Here is a 27,669-nt window from a genome sequence, read left to right on the forward strand (position 1 = left end):
ACCCTATGGATGGCGTGCCACAACAGTGTAGCCACCAAAGAGAGATTGTGTAGATTTGCGATGCTCACTAATAATCAATGCCGTTTTTGTCACGAGATCGAGACACAGAACCACCTCTTGTTTATTTTCCATGAGATGAGACAGATTTGGGAGGAAATCCTAAGGTGGCTTGGGATTTTTTACAGACGGGTGCATGGGAAAAAGAGCTATGCTGGATCATTGGTGAGTGTGGTAGGAAATGGACCAAGGCTCGTGTTTTGTTGTGTGCTTTCACGGAGACGGTTCATGAGTGTTGGTTGTATAGAAACCAAATGATCTTTGAGGATGGTGGCACCCTAAGGAGAACTGTCAGCAAGATTATGGATGCTCTTGTCTACAGATGCTGGGCAAAAGCGAAAATTAGGAATTTTGTTAGCAAGTTGATGCTTGAGTCCTAGTTGCTTATGGCTACATAGTTTTTTGTTGTCTGTTGGCTTAGTTGGATCTTATGTAATATCACTTGTACTTCATCTCTTTTTGAAAATTAAATAAAGTTTATTTCTTCCAAAAAAATAATGATAATTATCCGGTTGATATTTCTATTGTAATTTTAATTAAAATGAATAAATAAATTTCATATTAATAATTACTAAAACTACAACTAATATATATAAAAAATAAATACATTAATAATTATTCAGTAAAATTTTAAAATTAAAGAGATCAAATAAGAATAAAACTATTTACCATTTTATTCATATTTTAATATAAATTTTAAATTACATAGTTTTTAAAAGTAATAAATAAAAATAAAAAATATAAAAATTATTTTAATAAATAATTATGATAAAAAATCATTTTTCATTTAGTTTAAAAAAATTAAAAGAAATTTTGTCTTAATTTTATTTAATGACTAAATAAATTATATATTTAATTTCATATAATTCGAAATTTACTTATGAAATTAGAATGTTTTTAATTTATATAAGTTAGTAAGATAATTTTTAACTTTAAAATTGTTTAGGAAATTTTGAAAATTAAAATAATTTTATATAAGTTAGAATGTTTTTAATTTATATTTGTTTATAAAATGATTTTTTATAACTTCAAAATTGTTTTCGAAAATTAGTTTATAAAATAATTTCTTTTTGTTTCATAAAAAAAGAGAAAATAAATATCTTTATTATTATTATTATTATTATTATTATTATTATTATTATTATTAATTTTTATATAAAAATAAAATGTTAATTTAAATATTTATTAGGTTAATATTATTATTATTATTAAATCTTGATTATAATGATATATATTTAATAGTTTATTTTAATTAATACAATTAATTATATAATTAATTGTATTGATTCATCTTGATTTTAATTTTTTAATAATTATTGATTTTTTTCGGAAATAAATATCTGAAACATTCCAAGATCAAAAATTTGAATATTTCGGATATGTATCTCCAAAAACACATTCTCTCTCAAAAAGAAGTTGATTTCAGAAATGTATCTTCGAAAACTTATTTTTAATACATTTTTATTTTCAGTTTGACTTATTTGTCGTATGGCTTGGTTCTAAAACCATTTGTACAACATGATTTGATTTACAAGCTAAACATAACATAACGGTTTGGTTTATTTTAATTTTAGTTTGGTGTTTCGGTCTGCTTGTGTGTCTGTAGGGTGATTTGAAAAGATTTAGGTATATGACAAACAATTGGTTGATTAATGTGATTGGACGACCCTGATACGGATTAAAGTTAATTTGGATTGTACTTCACTATCCTAATATGAATCCACGAACATGTTTATAGAGTTCTATTGCTAGCTGGACCCTCCAAAATTTTGTTGCCTTTCTCAACTTTTACTTTTTCTTCCACACACACTCTTCTTTTTCTCTTTTTCTTTATTCAAATCGATTAAAAAAAGGTTTTTCACTTAAGTGGCAGCCCAAAAAGCCAATTTCTTAAGGTTTGCGGGAGATTGATGGGAAGATCAGATGTGTATATAGCTATAGCTTCTGGAAGTTCCCAACGTCTTGTTAAATTTATAATTAATAAGTAAATATCATTGATGTGATTGCATTTGCTTTTTATTTTCGGAATGCTAAGGAACAAAACACGGAAAAGAGTTCTATTATAATCAACAACAATTAAATTAAAGAATCATTAACTTTAAACAGAATCTCCGCTAATAGATAGTGTAATTGGTCCTTTTTAAATTAGTCGGTCGTAAAGCGGAATATCAAGATTTCCAAAAAAAAATTAAAGAAAGATCAAGACCTAAAAACTATAACAAATCAAATTTTCCAGTCTGACTGATATTAGATCATCTACACAACAATTAATTATTTTTGGTAAATATTGACATAAAAAATATAGGTAAAAAATTCACTCTTAAAAATGGAGACTTCTAGGATGAGGGTGCTAACAATTTATCATCACTAGTGGACCATAATTTATAACCCTTAGATTATCAAGGCTCACATTATTTAAATATTTAATACCTCACTAAATCTTTTCACTAAAAATATACTATGACAAATATAATCTCCATTGAAATTCTACATCTTCCATCAAATTTCTTCGTAATAATCAATTGTTGTATGTTGTAGTAGTTTCTAAAATCATTTTATTGAAACAAAACTAACTCTATCATTAAGACAAGTATTCAGAAAAACTTTTTTTAAAAAAATGGCGCCATAACTCCTCCATTTTTACAACTGTTTACAAAACAATTGTGTCATTTAGCATCAACCATACAAATGACAAAAAAAGAGCCATAAAAAATACTCATAATTTCATTAATTCTTCATAATCAATCTCCTCCACCATTATAACCCAAACTTCCACAAGTAATTATTAATAAATAAAAAAAAAGGACTTTTTATGTTTACCGAGAAGCACTTTCTAATACTATCCTTTTGCAACCACCATCTTCCATGACCATATAATGATTTACAAACCCCATGCATTTTAAATGATTTTTTTTTTTTTTAAATTGGAGTTCTGATTTAATTTAATGAGTTTTGATTTTTAATTTGTAACTAGTAACAAATCCGTGCATACGCACAGGTTCTGTTCTGTTACACGTATTTGGATACATCATTTATTTTAAATAATATGTTAAAAAAATATTTAGATAAATAATTGAATATTTAGTATATAAAAATATTTAGATCATATGATAGAATTTTTCCCGTATATCATTTTTGGATCAATTTTTTTTGATCATAAATATCATTTCTCGTATACAAAAATATTTAGATCAATAATAAATTTTTTTCCCGTATACAAACTTCATTTTTGTTTAGGTATCATTTACAAAAATATTTGAATCAATAGTAAATTTCGTATATAAAAATATTTAGATTAATATTAGATTTTTTCCGTATATCATTTTTGAATTAAAAATATTTGGATCATAAATATCATTTTTCGTAAATAATAGATTTTTTTTCCGTATACTAATATTATTTTTGTTTAGGTATCATTTAAAAAAATATTTGTATCAATATTAAATTTTCATATATAAAAGTATTTAGATCAATAATAGATTTTTCCCGTATATAATTTTTGGATAAAAAATATTTGATCATAAATATCATTTCTCGTATATAAAAATATTTAGATCAATAATAGATTTTTTCCCGTATACAGACTTCATTTTTGTTTAGGTATCATTTACAAAAATATTTGGATCAATAGTAAATTTTGTATATAAAAATATTTAGATCAATAGTAGATTTTTTCTTGTATACCATTTTTGAATAAAAATTATTTGGATCGTAAATACCATTTTTCGTAAATAATAGAATTTTTTTCCGTATACAAATATTATTTTTGTTTAGGTATCATTTACAAAAATATTTGGATCAATATTAGATTTTCATATATAAAAATATTTAGATCAATAATAGATATTTCGAATAAACTTTTTCCCTATAACATTTTTGAATAAAAAATATTTGAACCATAAATACCATTTTTTGTATATAAAAATATATAGATCAATAATATATTTTTTTTGTGGAAAAAAGATGTGAGAAAGTGATGAAAGAGAAAAAAAATAGAAAATGGAGAGAGATTTGGTAAATTTGATAAAATATGAGAGTTGTTTTGAGGGATGTAGAGTAGAAGAAAAACTACAACCCTTATTACCAGATTCACACGTAAAAGGGAGGAGAGGAAAGAGATAAAGAAAAAAATATTATTGTAGGAAAGGGTTCACTATAAAATTTAATAAATTATCACCATCCAACGGTTCTTATTTGTGGTTCACGATGAACTAGGTGTTGGTTCACCCTCGACACCACCCTTAAAAATACTCTTGTTTCTTCAGATTTATTTGCGAATACAAGTTAAATTTTCAGGAAAAGAAAATTCCTTTAGTTTTTTTTGTCGTTTATGGTGTTTAGCTAAAACCTTTATGCGTAAATATTTTAAAATATCTTTAGATATAACCATAATTAGTTCCTTAAAAAAATTCTCAGAAAAATTATACAAGTATTCCTCACTAAACCTATCGGAAAATCCGCAAGTAATGTCATAGGAAAGGATCCCCAGATGAATCAGGAGCTAATAGCTTTCTAAAATTTAAAAAGTTTTGATTTCACTGCCATTGCAAATTTTTTCACACATTCTATTCTGAACAACTTTCACTGTTGGAACTCTAGCAACAATGGTTACACTGTTCAAGATTGAATCATATACACTTTTGTTATTGTGTTTTCTTCTTATTAATAGACCTCCTTTACTAATAATAATCTTGGCCAGTTTCCCCAATGTACTCCACATCCAATTTCAAATGATAATATTCATATCATGCATCTGCTACTAAACCGTCGAATACCATTACCCTGTTCGAGATTGAATCATACACTCTTTTAGTTATTGTGTTTTCTCCTTATTAACGAACCTCCTTTACTAATAATAGTCTTGGTCATTTTCCTCAATGTACTCCACATCCAATTTCAAATGATGAGATTCAATCATGCAGCTGCTACTAAAACGTCCAATACCATTCCCTGTATAGGACAAAACAAAGTTCATTACTATATATCGACAAAATGTCATTAGATGATGATCTGTTATTGCGTATTCATGAGAATAAAATAGAAATGATGATTAAATAAAACAATTTAAATTAGATTCATGAACTTAATCAAGTATTTAGTATTTTGCATAATAAACTAATAAATAAGGAAGTGTTGATTGAAAAACTACAAGCATTAAACCAAATTTTAACTATTAAAAAGCGAGACGGATAATGAGTTGTAAAAAATTCAAAATAATGATTAGTGTAACTTGTTCTTCTAATATAACTCAGTTTCTCATGTTATTATTTTTTAAAACAGATATAAAAGTTATATGATTATTGAATAGTCGGTGAAATAAGCTTTCCAAATATTTTATAATAAACTCCGGTAAATATATCACAACGTTTGGAAGGAATAACTATGATGAAATGTTGTACGATAAGTATTTCACTTCAATTGAAATGTTCAACCGTAGTGAAATGTTGAAAAATCTCTCAAAATACGAGTGTTTAGTATCAAACCCCTAACCTCTATTTTTTACTATTGTTAACTTTCTATAACCATAGTGATATATTATGTGCTATTGTGTTTTTACCACGACTACGTGCCTGTGCACTATGCCAAAAGAGTGTTTAGGCAGCACCCTGTTACAAACGCTTAATTATAAATGCAAAAGTAAAAAATAAGATGGGATAATAGGCAGTGCTTTTGAAAATACTCGTTGACTAAGGTAGCCATATTAGACAACCTTTATTATATAAGCACTGTTGTATGCTTAACAAATTTTTTAATTTTTTAATATTATATATTACACATTGCATTTTCTTTGATAATGCTCAAATGAAAAAACACTTGTCTTAAATGGTACATTAGCCATCATTTATAATTTAAGAAAAGCGTTGCCATAAGTAGCACATTAGTTAGCGCCCAAAAATAAACAAAAATGTGTTGTCTAATATCGAAAATTTATTAACCCCCTTTACAAGCGCTTATTTTAGAAAGCGATGTCTAATGTCAAAAATATTAATGCACCATTTACCCGTGCTTATTTATGAAAGTGTATTCTAATATCAAAACATTAACGCCTTTTTACTAGTGCTTGTTTTTAAAAGCATTGTCTAATATCAACAATATTTTAATGCCTCTTTACCAGCACTAATTTTAGAAAGGGTTGTCTAATGTTAAAAATATTAGTGCCCTTTTACTAGCGTTTATTTTGAAAAGCGATATTCAATGCCGAAAATACTTTAGTGCTTATTTACCAACGCTTATTTTAGAAAGTGCTGTTTAATGTTAAAAATATTAATGCTCTTTTACCCAAGTTTATTTTAGAAAGCGATGTCTAATGCAAAAATATTAACAGGCCTTTTCCAACGCGTTGTCTAAAATCAAAAGTATTAACTTTAATTATTTTTAATAATAATAATAATAATAATTATAATAATAATAAGTATAATATTTTATGTAATCCTGCTAATTTTTCAAAATTTGTTTTAGCTATATATATATATATATATATATATATATATATATATATATATATATATATATATATATATATATATATATATATATATATATATATATATATATATATTTATTTTCATCTTGTTTTTCTCTTATAAATTATTATTACTATTAATAATATTAAATAAGAAAAATATTTTATATTTAATTCGTCATATGATAAATGAGACAAATAAATATATATTTTTTAATTATTTATTTTCTCTAAAAACTAAAAATTTAACTAATTATTAATTTTTAAAAATTAACATTAAAAACTTTAAAACTTTATACTAAAAGGGGAAGAAAGAAAAAAGAAAAAAAGAAAATGTTAATGTATTAGAGCATAATAAAATTATGAGAACTTAATCAGAGAAAGAGAGATGAATAGTACATGATGGTTAATAAATGAAGGAACTTTTGATTTCGGAATCAAATCAAATGTAAAAAAAATTCTCCGTTTCGTTTGAAATTTCAATATGTAATTTCATTTTATTTTTCATCTTTCTCTTACCTCATTTAAAATATCATTTTCTTGGTTCAGGTAACATCATTGTTTTGTTCTTGTCTTCATCATTGTAACTCCGATTTGTATGAAATCAACACTAAAATGACCAAATGAACATAACCGTATATTTATCTAGTTTATATTGTAATTTTAGGTATTTTTTATCTAATTTCAAATGTTATATTATTGTGTATTTTAATATTCTATTTTTAATTTATACATAAATTATCGAAAAACGAGTCAATAAGAGAACGATGAGTGAAAGGGACGAAAATATGCGCAAGGACGTGAGTTAATTAGTGAATGCATGAAAAAGATATTATCTTGCTCATGGTAATCTTTACCTGCGGCTGAGAATCCATTTTTTGAAAAATAAATGGTATATTCATGTTTTTATGATTTTTTATTTCTTGTTTTGTTTTTTCTTGTATGGTTGTGGATTATGGATGCTGACCCCCTACAACCAACATTTTAGGTGCAAATGTGAACTTTCAAGCTTGATTGATATTTTTTCTTGTTGCACTATCGCGGGAAAGAAGGATTTTCGTATGTAAAAAAGGTAAGGGAAATATTTTCCTAGTAATAAATCAATTGCATTATCTTTTAAGTTTATTTATTTTATTATCCTTCGACAACTTTAGAAATGAGGGTGTTTTCTGCTTAGGAATTTGATATGTCACTGAGTTTCGTTAATTAAAATCTTTTATTTCCGTGTAAGTAAATTTATTTTAATATTTTTTAAGTAATATCTTGGTTTAAAGATCACTTAAATGTTTTATGTGCAGAATACACAAAATAAAAGATTTGGAAGAAGACATAGTCTAGACAAACATACGTCCATTATTAAAGTAATTTTGAAAAGATATAGGTTATCACTGTTTTGCATTTATATACTTTTGAGTTTGTATAACAGGGTATATGAAGTTTATGAAAATTTCAATTACTTTAACAAAGTTTATAATTATATTTGTGTGTAATATATATCTTATTGATCATAATATATTATTAATCTATGATTTTGAAAATCTAAACACAAATTTGATGTTGAATTATGAGTAATCGTTGCCCAATTCCTTTGCATTGTTTTGTAAATATGTACATCATTGCATTGCTTAAAGTATATATAAAACACTCTTATTAATTACACCAGTACTATTATCAGAAAGCATTCCCCAATGATGCCTAACACCATCACTTTTATAAAAAAGTATAAAAAAATTATGTCTAAAGAGACTTACGCCACTGTTTTTAATAAAAAACGCTCCCTAAAAAGAACTTATGCCAACACTTTTAACATAAAGTGCTGCCTAAAGTGAACTTAAGTCAATGCTTAATTATACACTAAAAATAAGCGATGTCTATACCTACAGCCGTGCCATAATAGACATCACTTGAAAGCGGTGTCTAAGATATAAAAAACACTATCTAAGGTCTTCTTTGGCATAGTCGTGATAGTAAAGAGAGTATATACTACCATATTATTCTTTACGACATACCACCATCCTTGGCGAAATCCTTTTCTCAGTCGTGGTAAAAGTTTCTTTTTTAGTAGTGGTTCCTTAATGGGTACTTGAATGAGGAAGTCTATGATGAGCAGTCTAAATGATTTATTGATGAACGTCTTCTCAATCATGTCTACAAGTTAAAAATAACTCTCTATGGCCTCAAACAAGCTCACAAAATTTGGTATGAAAGACTTACAAAATTTCTTACTGTGTCTGGTTGTGTCCAGTGAGAAATTGACAAAACGTTCTTTGTGAAGAAGGACAATGAAAATCTTTTAATAGCTCAGAAATAAATTGACGACATTGTGTCTCATCCCAATTACAATTGTAGATGATCAAACCGCGATTCTACCTACTAAATTTAAAGTCAATCACTACTAGACTAACTAACAATTAATTTTATAAAGTGCTATTTTAAAAGAAGAAAGATGTTAAAAAAAAAATCCGCATTATAGATTCAATGCATATAATACCCACTATTTATTTTTCGGTAACTTTTGTTGAAAGTAGATTTTAATGTTCTCCTACTATGGATAGTTGTTGTACTAAAAAGTTGAGATTGATAGGGTAATTATCCAGAATATGCACGTTATCGAAATTTCAGATAGAGCTCTAGGATTGTCCCATAAATAAGTGATTAAAAAGCCAAAAAGAAATAGAGGGGTGCGTGTCCGTGGAGAATTATGGAGCTGATACTTTTTTTGCTCAATCCAATACAATAGTCACATTTTGCTAACTAAACTGAGACATTCTTAACCAAGAATTAAACTAGATTCTAAAGACAAATGTAGTCATTATTAACTAAGAAAAGCAACTATGATAAAAATAAATTCAATGAAATGGATAGAGCTAATATAGATCCAACTCACAAATGGATAAGGCTAAGTGTTATCCAATCCTTTATCTCTATAATTGTCGCATTGTTGTGAATGCTAGCTCTGTCACTTCTTTAAGAAACTTTAAAATTAGCCTTTTTTTTTTTTTTTTTAATAGGCAAGATTTCTATTAAAAATGAAAAGGCTAAACAGCCGACATTACAAGACGGAAAGCCTCAACACCCAAAACAAAGAAGAGGGTGGGTATTCCAAGTAGCAAAGTTACATCCCGGTCTTAACTTACTACAAGACGATAACCAAATCCAAGATCTAAAAACAATAGCGGACATACATTCAACAAAAGACGGATTGACTTGGTTAAAAACGTTATCGTTTCTAACTAACCAAATGCTCCATATAACCTCTAACCACACCACTTCTACAATTTTCCTCTTCATCCTATTCATGATCTTATCCGAATATAGGAAAATATGCTTAAACTCCTCAACAGAGACGAACTCAATAACATCCAACCGAACTGAAATTTTCTTCCACAGACTATCCGCAAAGGGGCAAGAAACGAAAAGATGGTCGATATTTTCCAATGCAAGATGGCAGAAAATACATGAAGGATCTAGGCTTACCGCGTGAATGTTACGCTTGATAAGGTTGTCCTTAGAAGCTATTCTGTTGATAAAAAATCTCCATCCAAAGAATTTCAATTTTGTCGGAGCTTCGACCTTCCAAAGCGCCTCCACTGCTCTAGCCTTATCCCCTTGACAAGTGGGAGCCCTCATCGCCCCTTCAAACAGCAAGACATAGCAGGATTTAATAGTAAAGTTACCGTCATCCGTAAGCATCCACTCGTGGATGTCGTCCTCATCTCTATGCAAAGAGCTAACCTCTAACCAATCCCTCATTTCCGCTGCCAGTAACAGGAAATAAGGGTCATTAGCATCCAAACAAACCTCCAAGTCCCAGCTATAATCCTGCCCGTTCCAGCTAACCACTTCTGCAATGCTGCAATTCTGGTTTAAAGCAGATTCGAAGGCTTCCGGATAAATTTCCTTGATGGCTTGGTTACCTAACCATTTAGAATGCCAGAACGAAGAGTCACTACCATTGGAAACTCTAGATGAAACAGCTGCAGAAAACAGATTAAGGTTAGAATCTTTAGAAGACGCCGATAAGACCAAGTCACGCCACCACACAGAATCGTTATTACTTAACACTGATTTGTTCCCTATAATAACTTTTAGAGCAATCTCTCCATATCTACCTTTTAAAAATCTACACCACCCTGCTTCCTTCTCCTTCAAAATACGCCACTTCCACTTTTGCATCAACGCCGTATTAAGAATCCTAATGTCTTTGATACCGAGACCTCCTTTGTCTATCGGATTACACACTGAATTCCAGCTTACCCAATGGATATTTCGGCTGCCTTCAGAGTTATGCCATAGAAAGTTACTTTGGATCTTACGAATCTCTTTGATCACACTATCCAGAGCTCTATAGAAAGATAACGAGAAAATAGGAATCACATTCAATACAACATTGATCATCGTTACACGACCCGCCATATTCAAGTGTATTCCTTTCCAAGTAACCAGCCTTTTTTTTAACTGCACAATTAAATCCCTCCACATAGAAACCTTACGAGGACTGTCACCAACCTTAACTCCAAGGTATTTAAACGGATACTCATCCCTGTCGCAATTCAAGAAATCAGACTCTGCCTCCATAAGCCAGTCATTCACATTGGAACCATAAAGTTTGCTCTTTAGGAAATTAATCTTTAGACCCGTCATAAGCTGGAAACCCCTCAGAACTATCTTCATTGCCCAGAAATTATCACTGTTTCTGTCTGCTATTAAGACAGTGTCGTCCGCAAATTGCACTAGGCTCACATCTTCAACTCCATTACATTTAAACCCCCTGTAAATTCCTTGCTCCTCTGCCTTTCTCATCAGACCAGCTAGCGCTTCCGTAACCAGCACGAAGAGGAACGGTGAAAGCGAATCTCCTTGCCTTAAGCCCTTTTTCAACTTAAAGTCCTTAGTCGAACTACCGTTGATTAGAATAGATGTATAGCTCGTAAAAACACAACTTTCCATCCACTTGAGCCACTTATAACCAAAACCCATTCTGATCAGAATAAAACGCAGAAAATCCCAGTTGACATAGTCGTAGGCTTTTTCGAAGTCAACCTTCAAAGTAATGCACTCTTTTTTTTCTCGTTTCGCTAAGTCCAGAACTTCATTAACTAACAGCACACTATCCAACATTGATCTTCCAAGAATGAAGGCCGATTGGTTAATCGAAACAAGCTTACCTATCACACCTTTTAATCTAGCAGCAAGCAACTTGGAAAGAATCTTATACATGCTACAAACTAAACATATAGGTCTAAAATCCAGCAGGTTTTGAGGATGACAAACCTTAGGAACCAGAGTTATAAAAGACGAAGAGACAACTTTTATAAGCCTGGCATCTTTATAGAAGTCACCCACAAACTTGAAAATATCTTCTTTGATAAACTCCTAACAATTCTTGAAGAAGGCTAAAGAAAAGCCATCAGGCCCTGAACTTTTGTTCCCGTCGCACACCCACAGAGCTGTAATCGAATTCCTCCTTCTCCTACCCTTCATTTGATTATGGAAGAAGCTAGAGTTTTTATCTCCGTCTTTTAGCCACAACTGCCTTGATTTGAGCCTAAGCATGCTTTCCTTCAGTTTTAACGTTTCCTAGAGTTCCTCAGAAACCTTGTATCTATCTTCAACCAAAGCCGAAATGTCTTCATCTTGTTGATCAACTATCCTTCTATCAAACACGTTCAGGCTGTCAACATTATCGCTCACTCGAAGGTCTACCCATCCGAACACTTCTCTATTCCACTTTCTGATTTTAGATTTTAGAATTTTCAGCTTCTCGTAGAGAACATAATCACCTCTCCCTTCTACTTTTATTTTCCCCCACTCCTCCTTCAAGAAAGGGATAAAGGAAGCGTTGTGGAACCAAGCGTTGTTGAATCGAAAAGGCTTTGGCCCCCAATCGATCCTTCCCACGTTGAGCCAAATATGACAGTGGTCAGAAATATCCCTCTCACCCACTCTTTGGTCCAAAATACCCCAAATTTCAATCATCCTATTTGAAATTAAGAATCTGCCTTTTTTGTAAATTAAGCTATCAAATGAGTTTTCAAGATACGTTGCAAATAAACAATATCAAGTGTTTGTATTTAAAACAATGTTTAGTCTAGTAAGATAGATTGACCCATTGGTATAACCACCATCCTTAAGATACCCATTATTTATGTTGCTTTTATTAAACTAAGTACATCGATCAAATTACTTTGGAAGCTCAAAGTTCCTTTCTGTGAATCAGGTAATTAAGGTAGTCTAGTAAGATAGACACATTTACAATTAAGATACCCATAGGGGACCACCAATGAAATACATCCATAATATATATTCTTATTTAATTATATTAATTAACTGATTATTGATTAAATAAAGTATTAATTAAGATAAATAAATTTTTAATTGGGTAATTAGTTATATATTTAATTAATTGATATAAACTCAATGAGCACTAAGAATATTATCTTTTTCTCTCTAAACTTCCCACATAATAAACTCCTTTACTTTTAAAACATTTTTAGTATTTGATTCATTCAACCAAGTAATAAAGCACTCTTGTCCTTTCTAAAAAGCACAGCCACTCCCCAATAATGTACTAAGTAAAATATAACAAAATATTACCAACACATAAAGCAATATATAAAGCATGTATGCACTCACGGTTTATTCAATTTCCATATGCTGGTTCCAATATTCATTTTTTATTTCCTTCTTTTTCCTGTCCTCCAACTATAAATAACCTCATCACCCTCCTTCCTCATGTCCTCAAATCAAATTCATCTCTTCATATCTCACTATCACTCTCAATATATCTTTCTCAAAACCACTCTCTTTCAAATATATAGAAATGGAAAACAATCTACAAGTAATATCAAAGAGAGTGTGGAAAATGGTACGTGTTGTCTTCTTCATGTTGAGAAAAGGAATATCAAAAGGCAAACTAATGATGAACCTAAACATGATGTTCAAGCGCCGCAGCAAGCTGGCCGGAAAAGTTATTGCCAATCTAATGTCCCACCATCACCACCACGGCGGCTCCACCTCAAACCGCCACTCCCACAACTCACACCAGCAATTCACTCTCTCAAGGGAGTACGAATTCAGCTGTAGCAACACTCCCAACAATTTCTTCTCAAACGGGAACCGTCACCATGTCCACAACCATAAATACAATGCTCAAGCGCCACTTGCAGATGACGATGAGGTGAAGACTATGAATGCTATGAAGGCGGTGTTTGAGATGCTTAACAATGATAAAACAACTGTAGAAGCATCTCATGCACAGTCTGGATCTGAGCGACAGAAGCTGAGTGACTCACCATTCCCTTTAAGAGATGATGATGAGAAGGAGAAACAAGTTGATAAGGCTGCAGAAGATTTCATAAAAAGGTTTTATAGCCAGTTGTGGAAGCAAGATTGATTGATTAAATAATTCAACTTACTCCTTGTTTAGTTAATATTTAGTAATTGTCAATGATAAGTAACCATATTTTCTTTCTGGTTATTTTCATGTTATATAATCCAGAGTTATATTTTAGCGGTTATCTTTTTGCATAATTATGATAGTATTATTGTGTGTAGAGTGTTCATAGTATGTTTACTGAAAAAACCGAATCGAACCGAATTCATTCAAATTATAGTAAAAGTTCACACAAATTGAATCGAACAGTTTTAATTTACTTATAACCAAACTGAACTAAAATGATTGGTTTGGTAAACTGTTATTCGATTTTCTGAACCATACAAAATCATTTGTAAAATAACCCAACTGTTAAATTATTTTAAATTTTTTTTAAAAAAATTTTTAAAACTTGTTTTTAATATATTTTTATTTTCAATTTGAGTTATTTGTCGTATGGCTCGGTTCTAAAATCATCTACAATATAAGAAAGTTGAATGTTATGGAAATTCCCTTTTTGCCATGCTGCTCGTATATCTAGCCACGTGGATGGTTTGAGCTTCTTTCAATTGCCTTTTCTTCATTTGGTTGCAAAGCTTATGGATTGCAAAAAATAAAGAATTATATCATTTAACTTTCTGATAGAATCACCTAAAATCTTTTACTGAACCACTTTATATGCTCCCATCACTTCTTCCACTTTTCATGCTCCAGTCACTTTTTCTGCAGGTTCTCTCTCTTCCTCTTCTTCTTTCTTATTTGTTCCTCTACCTCTCTCTTCCTCTCCCCTTTTTCTCTCTTCTGCTTCCTCTCTCTTATTCTTCTTCTTTTTTCTCTCTTTCCTTTCTTCAACAAAAATGATAATTTATCATTCTCTACTTAGATCTATGAAAAACCGATGATTATGTTGTTGATTATATTTGTTGTTGTTATTGCAGGTTTCGATCAAATGCGGATCTCCTCTTCCCTTTTGATTTTTGTTCGTATTCTTCTTCTTTCTTTTGCTTCTATTTCATTTGTATGGTGTTATTTGTTGTTGTGAGAGTTTTTTCTATTATTAACATGCTTTCAAAATATAAAAATTTGCACTTGCCCGCATCGTGTTCGATGAAAGTCCCAAATCAATCTCTTCGTTTTTTTCTGTTTGAGATTTGTGTTTGTTGATGTTTTATTGTTGTGGTTAATGTAAGATATGTTGTGGATCTACTTTTTTGCTCTTATTTTGCAGCAAGTATGTCTTAGATTTGAAGTTGGGAAATAATGGAAAGGTCGTTAAACATTGTTCCTCTCATTTTTCAGTTTATATGAATCTATATGAAAGGTGTGTTAAAGGTTGTTCCTTTCATATACTACAAGTTTTTATGAGTCTCTATTAGTACAATTTTGTTTATAATAACAAATTTATTATAATACTTTGATTTGAAATATTGCTTATTATAATGTTTGGTTTCTCATCATATTTATTTCTCATAACTTTCTCAGAACCAAATATATCATGTTCTTCATCACCTCATTCATTATAAGTGGAGTAAAGTTTTTTTATAAATATTTATTTATTTTTCATGTTTTAATAACTAACTCATTTTTTTTTTAGTTTTTCTGTTTTTTAGCTACTATTCATCACTCTTCATCAAAGGTTTATGTTCTCTCATTTATCTTTTGAATCTGAAACGAATTCCGACGGATCTTAGTATAACATGTTGTTTTTTATATTGGTCCTTCCTTAGTTTCTTTGTAAATTAAAATTTCATTTGAGTGAGCAACATTCATAATAATTTTTATAAATGGGTGGTTGTTATCTCTCTATCTTTAAGAAGCACACTATGTGGTGGCATTTGAGAGGTCTTTGCGTCCGTTGCGACTGCATTAGGCGCTTTTGCCCATATTTTGCTGCAATATCAAGGGTTGGAGCATAATTGCAACCTCTATTAGTAAGGGTTTTACATTGTTTTGGATTATAGAGAAGAATATATATGGTTTTGGATTCAGAAATTAGTTTAAACTCTCCACAAAATCAAAACTAATTTATTTTTTTTATTTGATAATTTAGCCAGTGAAACTCTTAAAACAGTACGATCTGTTTTTGTAACTTCATCGCTAGAGAAAAAGGAATCGGCAGCAAAACCTGAGAAAAATCCTCAAGAAGTTGGAAGCTTAGAGAAGCCAGAAGAAGAATAGCAGTCAAATAACGGTGGATATAGGATAAGTGCCATGACTAATTATAATATTGTTGCCTCCGCTACTTCTTATCTGCACGCTCAGACAAATAGCATACTTCCGTTCAAATATTCAAATACGGTGGCCGGTGAAGGAAGCAATGAAGGTCTTAACATGACGGATCCTTATGTGACATCTTTGATTTCAATAGTTGAGACTTATTGTAAAATGAAATTTTAATTTCAAGATTTTTTTAATTTATTTTTTTAACTCCCAATCAAAAGAAAATTATCACTTTTTGGTGCAGGAAAATAAAAGAGATTAAAAATAGAATAACTTATAAATTTTCCTTTTTTAACATGTGAAGAAATATTTACAAATAACTTCCCTAATTTCTCTGCAATATCTTTCCATTAATAATTGTTCATAATTAAAAAAAATTCATTGAATTTTAAGTAATTTAATTAAAAGATTGGAACAAATCAATATGTTAATGCTGAGTAATTATTTCTGCATTTATTTTGGATTAATTATTATAATGTTTGATATTGTAAATGTAGATATTATTAAATTTTTTCATATTATATGTATTTATTTTGGCATAAAAATACTATTATAATTATGTTTGAATCCAAATTTAAAATATCAACCAGATCCAAATTCATGATTAAAGTTCACACTCAATCCCACCTATTTTTATGCAACAAATTATGTTAGAATTTAAATCTACAATATAAGAAAGATTGATGTTTTGGAAAGGACCAGAATGACCCTTTGCTTAGATAGTGAGCCACGTGGCTGGCTTCTTTGCAATTCTTTGATACCTACTCTTTCTATGCCACAGCTTATTTCTCTACCAGCTTACTTGCACTCTTGAACAAACCCAAATCTTTTTCATTTGATATATTTCTTGAAAACCCAACTATACTGTTTGCTTTACTCAACATGTTTTCTAGGAATTTTTAGAAAACATTTCCTAATAACTGTAAAATATTATTTTTATTACATTCAAAGAGTTATATGTAAAATATAAAAAGATTGTAGTTTTTATTACATATTTATAATTAATATTTATATATAGAAAATAAGAAAAATAATTTAGTAATTACAAATTTGTTTTTAATTATCATAAAAATGTTAATTAAGCCAAAACTAAAAAATATGTTAAATATGCAATAATTTCTAATTAAGAGCATGAGCATATTTTAAATAGTAATTAAGCTATAGTTGTGAGAAGAATAAAGAAAATCATACATTTTAAATGCATATTTATGAGTGAATCATATTCAAAGCATTTACGATATTGAAATGACAAATTTTTTATGATCAACATTTAAAATAGTTTTCTAAATTTATATTAATATATAGAAAATAAGAAAATTATTAAATAATTAATAAACATGTTTTTAATTATCATAAAAATGGTAAATTTGCACAACTAATAAAAAATGTTAAATATGTAACAATTTCTAATTAATAAAATGGACATGTTTTAAATCGTAATTAGTTATATTCCTGAGAAGAATAAAAAAAGTAATCATTTATGTTAAAAAAAAAATAATCATTTTAAATGCATATTTATAAATGAATGATATTCAAAATATTTTTCGATTTTGAAATGACAGAAATGAATAAAGAAATTGTATTTTGTATTAAAATGAATAAAGAAATTGTATTTTGTAGATAAATGAATAAAGAAATTGTATTTGTATTAAAAAAATTTATTGATCTAAGTGTTTTTACGGGTACCAGACATTTTTTATACATTCAATTATTATTATTTCACGGGTACCGGACATTTTTCTATGCATTCAATTATTATTTTTTCACGGGTACCAGATATTTTTCTAATCATTTAATTATTATTTTTTCACTGGTACCGAACATTTTTCTATACATTCAATCATTATTTTTCACGGGTACCAGACATTTTTCTATACTTTCAATTATTATTTTTTCACAGGTACTAGACATTTTTCTTATACATTCAATTATTATTTTTACGGGTACCAGAATTTTTCTAAACATTTAATTATTATTTTTTTACGGGTACCGAACATTTTTTTATACATTCAATCATTATTTTTTTACGGATACCAGACATTTTTCTATACATTTAATTATTATTTGTTCACAGGTACTAGACATTTTTCTATTAAAAAATAAACATCTAAAACAAATGCGCGTCCCGTACCAGAAACCGTGCGAACGCACGGGTTTATAACAAAACTATATTTTGTATTAAATTTTTTTTATTGATCTAAATGTTTTTACGGGTACCACACATTTTTCTATAAATTCAATTATTATTTTTTACGGGTATCAGACATTTTTCTATACATTTAATTATTATTTTTTTACGGGTACCTGACATTTTTCTATACATTTAATAATTATTTTTTCACAGGTACCAGACATTTTTCTATTAAAAATATACATCTGAAACAAATGCGCGTCACGTACCAGAACCCGTGCGAACGCACGGGTTTATTATTTTTTGGGTAACCCTCGCATTGTTATCACAAGTTATATTTATTTTAAATACTTCAATATATATATATATATATATATATATATATATATATATATATATATAATATTTACAACTCCCCCATAATATCTGGTATGCAAGTATCCTCTTTGGGACAGTGATTTCTTTTACTCAAAAATATCCAATCTAAATGTTTTTTTACTTATACTATCAATTTTTTTGTTTACTAATTTTTATATAATAAATATATTATAATATTAAGTGGGGACTTAAAACAAATGTGTGTCCCGTACCAGAACCCGTGCAAACGCACGGGTTAGTTACTAGTTTGTACAATATGATTTGGTTTACGAGCGAAACATAACGGTTTGGTTTATGTTAATTTCAGTCTGGTGTTTCGGTCTGCCTTATAGCTCTTTGAAGAGTCCTAATTGTGTGTCTGTATGGTGATTTGAAAAGATTTAGGTATATGACAAACAACTGGTTGATTAATGTGATTGGCGACCCTGATACGGCTTAAAGTTAAATTGGATTGTACTTCACTATCCTAATATGATTCCACTAACATGTTTATAGAGTTCTATTGCTAGCTGGACCCTCCAAAATTTTGTTGCCTTTCTCAACTTTTATTTTTTCTTCCACACACACTCTTCTTTTTCTCTTTTTCTTTATTCAAGTTCATTAAAAAAAATGTTTTTCACATAAGTGGCAGCCCATAAAGCCAATTTCTTACGGTTTGCGGGAGATTGATGGGAAGATCACATGTGTATATAGCTATAGCTTATGGAAGTTCCCAACGTCTTGTTAAATTTATAATTAATAAATAAATATCGTTGATGTGATTGCATTTGCTTTTTATTTTAGGCATGCTAAGGGACAAAACATGATAAAGAGTTCTAGAATAATCAACGACAATAAAATTAAAGAATCATCAAGAGTTGGAAATTATAACAAATCAATTTTTCCATTCCGAACGTTATAAATAATTTATTTTCCTGCAGATTTACTTGCGGATGTAAGTTAAATTTTACTACAAAAAAGATTTCTTTCAGCTTTTTCTGTCCTTCCAGGTTTTCAGCTAAAATCTTTGTAGGTAAATATTTTGATAGGAAGATCTTATGGTAAATTTATAAGTAAACCCGCAAAAAATATCTGCACGAAAAACCACACTTAATGCCATAGGTATATCTTCGCGTAAATTATGCAAGTTATTTTCAGTAAACCCGCAGGAAAATCCCCAGATAATCTGGAGTTAAAATTTTTCTAAAATTTAAAAAATACGATTTCACTGCCATTGCAAAAAATTTCACACATTCTATTCTGAACAACTTTCACTGTTGCAACTTTAGCAACAATGGTTACCCAGTTCTGAGATAGAATCTTATACTCTTTTTGTTATAATGTTTTCTCTTTATTAATAGGCCTCCTTTACTGACAATGGTCTTGTTCAGTTTCCTCAATGTACTCCACATCTAATTTCAAATGACGAGATTGAATCACGCAACTGCTACTAAACAGTCCAACAATATTCCTTGTATAGGACAAATTAAAGTTCATTACTATCCACAAAATGTCATTAGATAATAATATGCTATTGTGTATTCATGAGAATAAAAACACAAATGATGATTGAATCATGCTATTTGAATTAGAGTCATGAAGTCAATAAAGAATTAGGTACACAACTAATTTCCATATATGAAAATGTAAGGACTATGCCATTAGAAAAATTCTAATAGAAAATAAATAATGATATCAGCAGACTGTCATAGATGTCATTCTTGCTATTGTTGTGAGATTTCTGAGCATATTGAACAAAAGCTGAGGAAGATGATACCTTTGGATCATGGTGAAAAAAGATGGCATATTAAGCTTGCTATTAGTTGGATAGGCAGTGCACTGAAGTTATCTTTGATGGAGCTTAAGAGCTTTTTCCTTAATTGGTCAAAAGTGAAAAATAAATCGAACATAATAACTCTGGCGTTGATCTGGCTTGCCACAATGTGGAGTTTGTGGCTGTGTCATAATGACGTTATATTCAACAATTTTGGGTTTAACTTTGACGAGTGTAGGCCAGCTATTGTTATGAGATCTTGGTCGTATATATCCTCTTTTTGTAAAATTTCGGTTGGTTGTAATTTTTGCGTTTGGAACACTAATCCTCTCCTTTGCTTTAAAGGGTAACAGTTTGTTGTAATCATGGGTGGAGTAATCCTTATACTCCTTTATAATAGATTTTCCTATTTAAAAAATCTTGTTTGAACAAAATTGTTCATATCCCTTGGCTTTTGATGATAACAAAGTACTCAAAGAACAATTGGGTATACTAACATATCTTCAAGTGTGCATGATCATTAGCTTAAAAATCAACTTGGTTCTGACCCTGTTATGAGCATATGAAGAGAAGCTAAAGGACTCAAATTTTGAAGGATCAGAGTCTAATGACTCAGAACTTGGTATCTCAGCTTTTGGTGACAGCTCAAACTCTAAAGACTTGGACTAAAGGTACTCAGCTTCTGATCCGTACTCTGTCTCCAAAAGCAGACCTATCTTGTTAGAGTCTGATTATGGAGAAATTTAATTAGGGTTTTTTAGTGCAAGGCTCAAGGAAAGTTGATACGACCTCTTAAGTTTGCTCCAACATATTGGTAGATACCTAGTATGAAAAAGACTCCTTGGAAAAAGTTTTTACACAGAGGTTAAAGATCTCAACATGATCAACTTTCGATGTCTCTCTCTGAACTGCTTCCCAACGAAGTTCAATTATGAAAGTCATATAAAACATCAGTAAGAGTCTTCGTACCTAAATGACAAATTAGAGCTATTTTCAGTTGCCTTTTACTGTAATTTGTTCACCATTTCCAATTCTGATCCATTTTACTTCAATATTGTCTAAGTGTTTTAAATTTGTTTTGTATAGGTCATGTGGTTGATGCAGCCACTATTGATCAACCAAGATTCACAAGATTTATTGCTAGAAAAATAGGTTGCAACAAATAACTGGTCCTCTTCATTCGGTTATGCATTTTATTGCTTCAACTGCAACTTGCTGAATTTTAACTCTGCAAATTACATCTTCATGACCAATCTCACACTATACCAAATTTGTCTTTTAGCAGCACCCCTACGAAAGCGCTTTTAGGAAAAAGCGCTGGTATAGGCTTCGCTAAAAACAAAATTAAAAAACACGCTAAAAAAGCGCTCTTATAGGGGGGGGTTACGAAAGCGCTGGTATAGGGGGGATACGAAAGCGCTTTCTAAAAGCGCTGGTATAGGGGGGGTTACGAAAGCGCTTTTCAGAAGCGCTTTTATAGGGGGTTATGAAAGCGCTTTCAGAAGCGCTGCTATAGGGGGTGGGCTACAAGAGCGCTTTTTCCCCAAAAAGCGCTGGTAAAGGCCTGGCTACGAAGGCGCTTTTCAGAAGCGCTGTCATAGCCTTTTTAAAATTAAAATTTTTTAAAAACAAAATTATTCTAAACGTGCTTCATCGTTTCCAAATCCCTAATTCCTCTTTCTCTGCCATTGCTGCCCACAGAAAACTTAGAAAATCTTTGAAATCCCTAATTCCTCTTTCTCAGCATTTCAACTCAGAAAACATCGTGCCATCGTTTCTCGTTGCCCACCATTTCAACTCAGAAAACTCACCATCTCAGAAAATCGTGAGCCACCATTCTCCGTTCTCAATCGTGAGCCATCGTTTCTGCGCATACGCTTGTTCTCATCGTCTTTTTCTCAACGGCTTCTGCTCGTCGCTTGTTCAACTCTGGGCTTTTGTTCAAGAAGCGATTAATCGAGAGACACATACATGTAAAGGTTCTTTCTCTTTGTTTGGATTTAGTAGCTTAGGTTCAGAGGTTGGGAGTCAGTCACTGAGTCAATTTAGTTTGAAAGTTCAGATTCTGTTTAAGTGACAATGAGATTGATTTGAGTTTGATAGATTTTTATGAAACAAAAATTGTAGCTGAAATTGGAATGTAGTACATGGAATGTAGTTTGAAAGTTCAGATTCTGTATGGATTTAGTACATGGAATTTCATTTTTGATTATTGGTGTTTAAGATGCTGCAATTGTGGCTGTATTGATCATGATATTGTAACTACACGATCGATTTTATGAGTGTGTGAACTTTTGTGTCTGGATAGGTTAGTTGTTAATGTATATTGATGAAGTTTGATTTAGAGTTGTTCATGATATTGTATATTGATGAAGTTTGATTTAGAGTTGATCATGATATTGTACCTACACGATCATAACATCACGATTTAGAGTTTGATTTGGATAGTGCATGATTGCATAGCTGATTTGCGAATGTAATTTTTTTGGGGCAGACAACCGCTGGTGGAATTTTGTTGCCAAAGTCAGGTGTTAAATTTGAGCGATATCTTACCGGCGAAGTAAGTATACATATTAAATAGTGTGCCTTATGGTGTTTTAGATCTGAAGATTCGTTATTTTGAAACAAGTTATTGTGTATTTTTACTATTTGATAATTTTTCATATTTGTTTCAGGTCCTAAGTGTTGGTGCTGAGGCTGAAAGTGTAAAGGCCGGTGCCAAGGTATGTTATTTAGTTACTGTGAAAAAAGGTGAAGTAGAAATGGAATAGATCAAAAGAGTAATCTTAAAATTCTCCATACTTTTGTTTTAATAGTAAACCAACAATCTCAAGATCAATAGTATCATAGTATACTTTGTATAGGTGTCTCAGATTCTCAAGGGACACTTAATCTACCATGGCAAGCCACCTAATTTTGTGACTTAAAATATAACACAAAAATACACAAATCTCATTGATATAAGATAGTTCCTGAAAGTTTGATAAAATGTCTTCAGATTTTCGGTTTTCCATATTTGTTTTAAATTTGTGCTAATTTGAGCCTATGTTTGGATATATCAGATTCCTCTAAGTATAATCTCTATGGAGACAATACTAATCATATTATTATTCTACTGGAGGTCTATTGATTTGTTTTGGTATATTTTTATTTAATTTTACAGTTACTTTGAAGGCTCTGGTTTCTACTTGTACAAAACGCCGATTCAAACCTACCCGTCTCCCACATCAAGTCCAACTCAGGTTACTAGTCCTTTCTTCTTGCTTATAGTTTGTTGTTTTCTGCTTATAGTTTATTGTTTATGGTTCTATTTAATTTCAATTTAGTGTCTCTCAACCAGTTTTTTGGTTTGTGGACTTATATTACCTTGAAATAAGGTAATGTCTTCTTTAAGAAATCGGGAGTAGGCTGAAATAAGGTACTGTCTTCTTTTAGAGACTCAAACAATCGAGACAACTGTAACTTCCTATCTTTAGATAACTACCAACTTAACCAATATGAAAGCTATAGGATCTCATTAGGTATTGCTTCAGTGTTGCTTATTCACAGCAGTTACATTATATTTCAAGACTTGAGTGGTTTGACAAGATTTATTTCTATTATTCACACTTTATAGGATTTCATTAGGTATTCTGATCAAGACATAATGATGATAGCTATTTCTTATCTTGACAAAATTCCTTAGTACCTGATAGAGAAACCAAGAAGCAAAAGCATTTGTTTAGCTTAATTAAGACATGGATAAAACATGGATGAATTCAAACCGATTGTCGAAAGAGTACGAGAAAGGGGTATGGGAATTCGTTAAGTTTGCGGTTGCGCACTCCAAAGACCCGATTCGAATGTCGTGTCCTTGCTTGGGTTGCTGTTATGGGGGTAAGGTTGACGGGAATAAGTTGGCATCGCATTTACTACGGTTTGGAATTGATAGAAGTTATACATGTTGGACAATGCATGGTGAGAAAAGTAACGGGAATGTTGAGTCGAGGTGTAATACGAAGTATGCTTCAAACGACGATTGCACAAACACATATGATTATGATCGAGTCGAAGAGATTGCAGAAGCGCTTGAAGAAGATCTTGAGGATTGTCCCAAAATGTTCGAGAGGTTGGTAAGCGATGCAGAGAAACCGTTGTATGAGGGTTGTACAAAATTCACAAGATTGTCTGCGGTGTTAAAGTTGTACAACTTAAAGGCGGACAATGGATGGTCGGATAAAAGTTTCACAGAGTTATTAGCCCTTATGAAAGATATGCTACCAGATGATAATGTTCTTCCCAATCGAACGTATGAGGCCAAAAAGATGTTATCCTCTATTGGCATGAGCTATTATAAGATACATGCATGTCCAAACGATTGCGTTTTGTTTCGAAACGAGTATGCAGCGTTGAATGATTGTCCTAAATGCGGTGCCCCTCGATATAAGAAAAAGTTGTCTCCGGCCAAAGTCTTATGGTATTTTCCTATAATTCTGAGATTTAGACGCATGTATCATAGTGAAACTGATTCAAGACACTTGACTTGGCATGCAGATGAAAGAATTATTGATGGAAAGTTGCGACATCCGGCAGACTCACCATAATGGATGAAAGTTGATACTGATTATCCTGAATTTGGAAAAGAAGCAAGAAACCTTCGCTTGTCATTGTCTACTGATGGAATGAACCCGCATGGTATTCAAAGTATCTCGCATAGCACATGGCCTGTGATTCTTATGATTTATAACCTACCTCCGTGGCTATGTATGAAGCGTAAGTACATGATGTTATCTATGCTAATTTCTGGGCCTAAACAACCAGGGAATGACATAGACGTATACTTGGCACCGTTAATCGAAGATTTAAAGTTTTTGTGGGAGAACGGTTTGGAGGTTTACGATGGGTGTAGGAAAGAAAGTTTCAACTTGAGGGCGATGTTGTTTGGAACAATTAATGATTTTCCAGCATACAGAAATCTATCCGGGTACAGCAATAAAGGTCAAAAGGCGTGTCCTGTTTGTGAAGATGAAACCGATACGACACGATTGGAGATTTGTCAGAAGAATGTCTTTCTCGGCCATCGTAGATTCTTAAATTCTAATCATCACTACCGTGGGTGGAGAAAAGCATTCAATGGAAAGGCCGAACATCGTACAGCCCCGCCTTTTTTGTCAGGTGATCAAATTTTTGAAAAGGTGAAAGATGTGAGCACTCAGTTTGGCAAGCCTTTTGCACATTCACTTGTCAAGGGTGGGTGGAAGAAGAAGCCAATTTTTTTTGAACTTCCATATTAGAAGTCGTTGTACGTAAGACATTTCCTGGATGTTATGCATATTGAAAAAAATGTATTTGACAGCGTCATAGGTACGTTACTCAATATACAAGGAAAGTCTAAGGATGGCCTTAACATAAGGAAGGACATGGTAAACATGGGAATGAGAACTGAATTGGGACCCGTGACGAAAGGAAAACAAACATATCTGCCACCTGCTGTTTACACTCTATCTAGAAAGGAGAAGAAAACATTGTGTAAGTTCCTCAGTGACGTTAAAGTTCTAGAAGGCTACTCTTCAGATATTAGAAGACTTGTGTCCATGAAAGACCTCAAGTTAAAGAGTTTGAAGACGCATGATTGCCATGTTATAATGGAACATTTTTTACCAATAGGTATACGTTCTATTCTGCCAGAAAAAGTAAGAAGCGCAATAACTAAGCTGTGTTTCTTCTTCAGGTCAATTTGTAGTAAGGTGGTCGATCCCGCGATCTTACCAACATTGCAAAAAGAGATAGTTGTTACTTTATGTAATCTTGAAATGTATTTTCCTCCCTCGTTTTTTGACATGATGGTTCATCTAGTTGTTCATCTTGTGAAAGAGACACAATTGTGCGGACCAACTTATATGAGATGGATGTACCCTGCTGAACGTTATATGAAAATATTAAAAGGGTACGTGAAAAACAGAAGTCGACCGGAGGGTTGTATTACCGAACGATACGTTGTTGAAGAAGCGGTTGAGTTTTGTACTGAATATCTGACAAATGTTCAATCAATTGGACTCCCCAAATCTCATATTGTCGAAAAAAAAGAAGGAAAAAGGCTAATTGGAAATAAAGTTGTGACAATATCAATGGTCGAACGGGATCAAGCGCACTTGTATGGTCTGCACAATGAGATTGAGGTTGAGCCGTATGTTGAAATGCACAAGGTTGTTCTCCGAGATTTAAATCCGAATAGAAATGAGAACTGGATAGTACGAGAGCACAATCGAAGTTTCATACCGTGGTTTAGGGAACATATTTATTCAAAGTATCGTTCAGATCCTGCTTCGGTAACAAAAAGGTTGAGATGTTTAGCCTATGGTCCAAGTATAATTGTGTTTTCTTATAGCGCATACGCAATTAATGGATACACATTTTATACCAAAGAACAGGATGATAAAAGTACTATGCAAAATAGTGGTGTTACCTTGGTAGCTGAAGCAATGCACATATCAAGTGCGAATGACTTAAATCCGAAATTTGCAAATTTGTCATATTTTGGGGTTATCGAGCGCATTTTGGTGTTTGATTACGCAAAGTTTCAAATTCCTGTATTTGGTTGCAAGTGGGTTGAAAATAATAGTGGCATACGAATGGATAAGTCAGGATTTTTGCAAGTGGATCTCAACAGGGTGGGGTACAAAGATGAGCCTTTCATTCTAGCCTCTCAAGCTAAACAAGTGTTCTATGTCAATGATCCGACAAGTACAAAATGGTCTATAGTGCTTTTATCAAACAAAATAGTTGATGAAAACATTGGAGATCAAGGTGATATTGGTGTTGGCATTGAATCTTGTACAAGAAACGATCAAGATGAGAACGAATCTTGTACTAGAAATGATCATAATAAGGGTATTTGGATCAATCCAACCGTCCGCGTTGTTAAGAAACGCGTAGCACACAATCCTACCAAGAAAAGAAAGAGACGTTAGTGAAAAAGGTAATAGTATACATATTCCGACTAATGTTATATATTCAATTTGTATAGTTTTTTCAATTTGTATTCCGATTGTTACAATACTTATTCAATTTTGGTGCATATTTTCGTTTTGTACATAACTTTTGAACCATGTATCCGTTTGTCGACTTCTTTACATGTAACTATACTATTTTGACAATTCCGGAGCTGCTCATTCACTTATCTTTACATTTCGGGACTGTTTTTTTATCGGTTTTGGTTCTGTCCGTGATCAAAAGTCGGGCTTAGGGTCTGAATTTTGGAAAACTGACTTCATTTTTGAGTCCGTGAGGACGTTTTACCATAGCCATGTAAA

General features: G+C 31.3%; 1 protein-coding gene across 1 annotated transcript; it reads left to right on the forward strand.

Annotated features, from left to right (window-relative positions):
• The first annotated feature begins 13,182 nt into the window (after positions 1-13,182).
• On the forward strand, positions 13,183-14,031 carry LOC131648426 (uncharacterized). Its single transcript, XM_058918185.1, has one exon. The coding sequence runs from the start codon at positions 13,344-13,346 to the stop codon at positions 13,914-13,916; it is 573 nt and encodes a 190-aa protein (XP_058774168.1). The 5' UTR covers positions 13,183-13,343; the 3' UTR covers positions 13,917-14,031.
• The last annotated feature ends 13,638 nt before the right edge of the window (positions 14,032-27,669 follow it).

The sequence above is a fragment of the Vicia villosa genome, linkage group LG2 (genome assembly GCF_029867415.1).
Source record: "Vicia villosa cultivar HV-30 ecotype Madison, WI linkage group LG2, Vvil1.0, whole genome shotgun sequence".
NCBI lineage: Eukaryota > Viridiplantae > Streptophyta > Magnoliopsida > Fabales > Fabaceae > Vicia > Vicia villosa.

Coding starts and splice junctions, on each gene's coding strand:
- LOC131648426 (XM_058918185.1), top strand. CDS start 13,344: ATGGAAAACAATCTACAAGTAATATCAAAGAGAGTGTGGAAAATGGTA.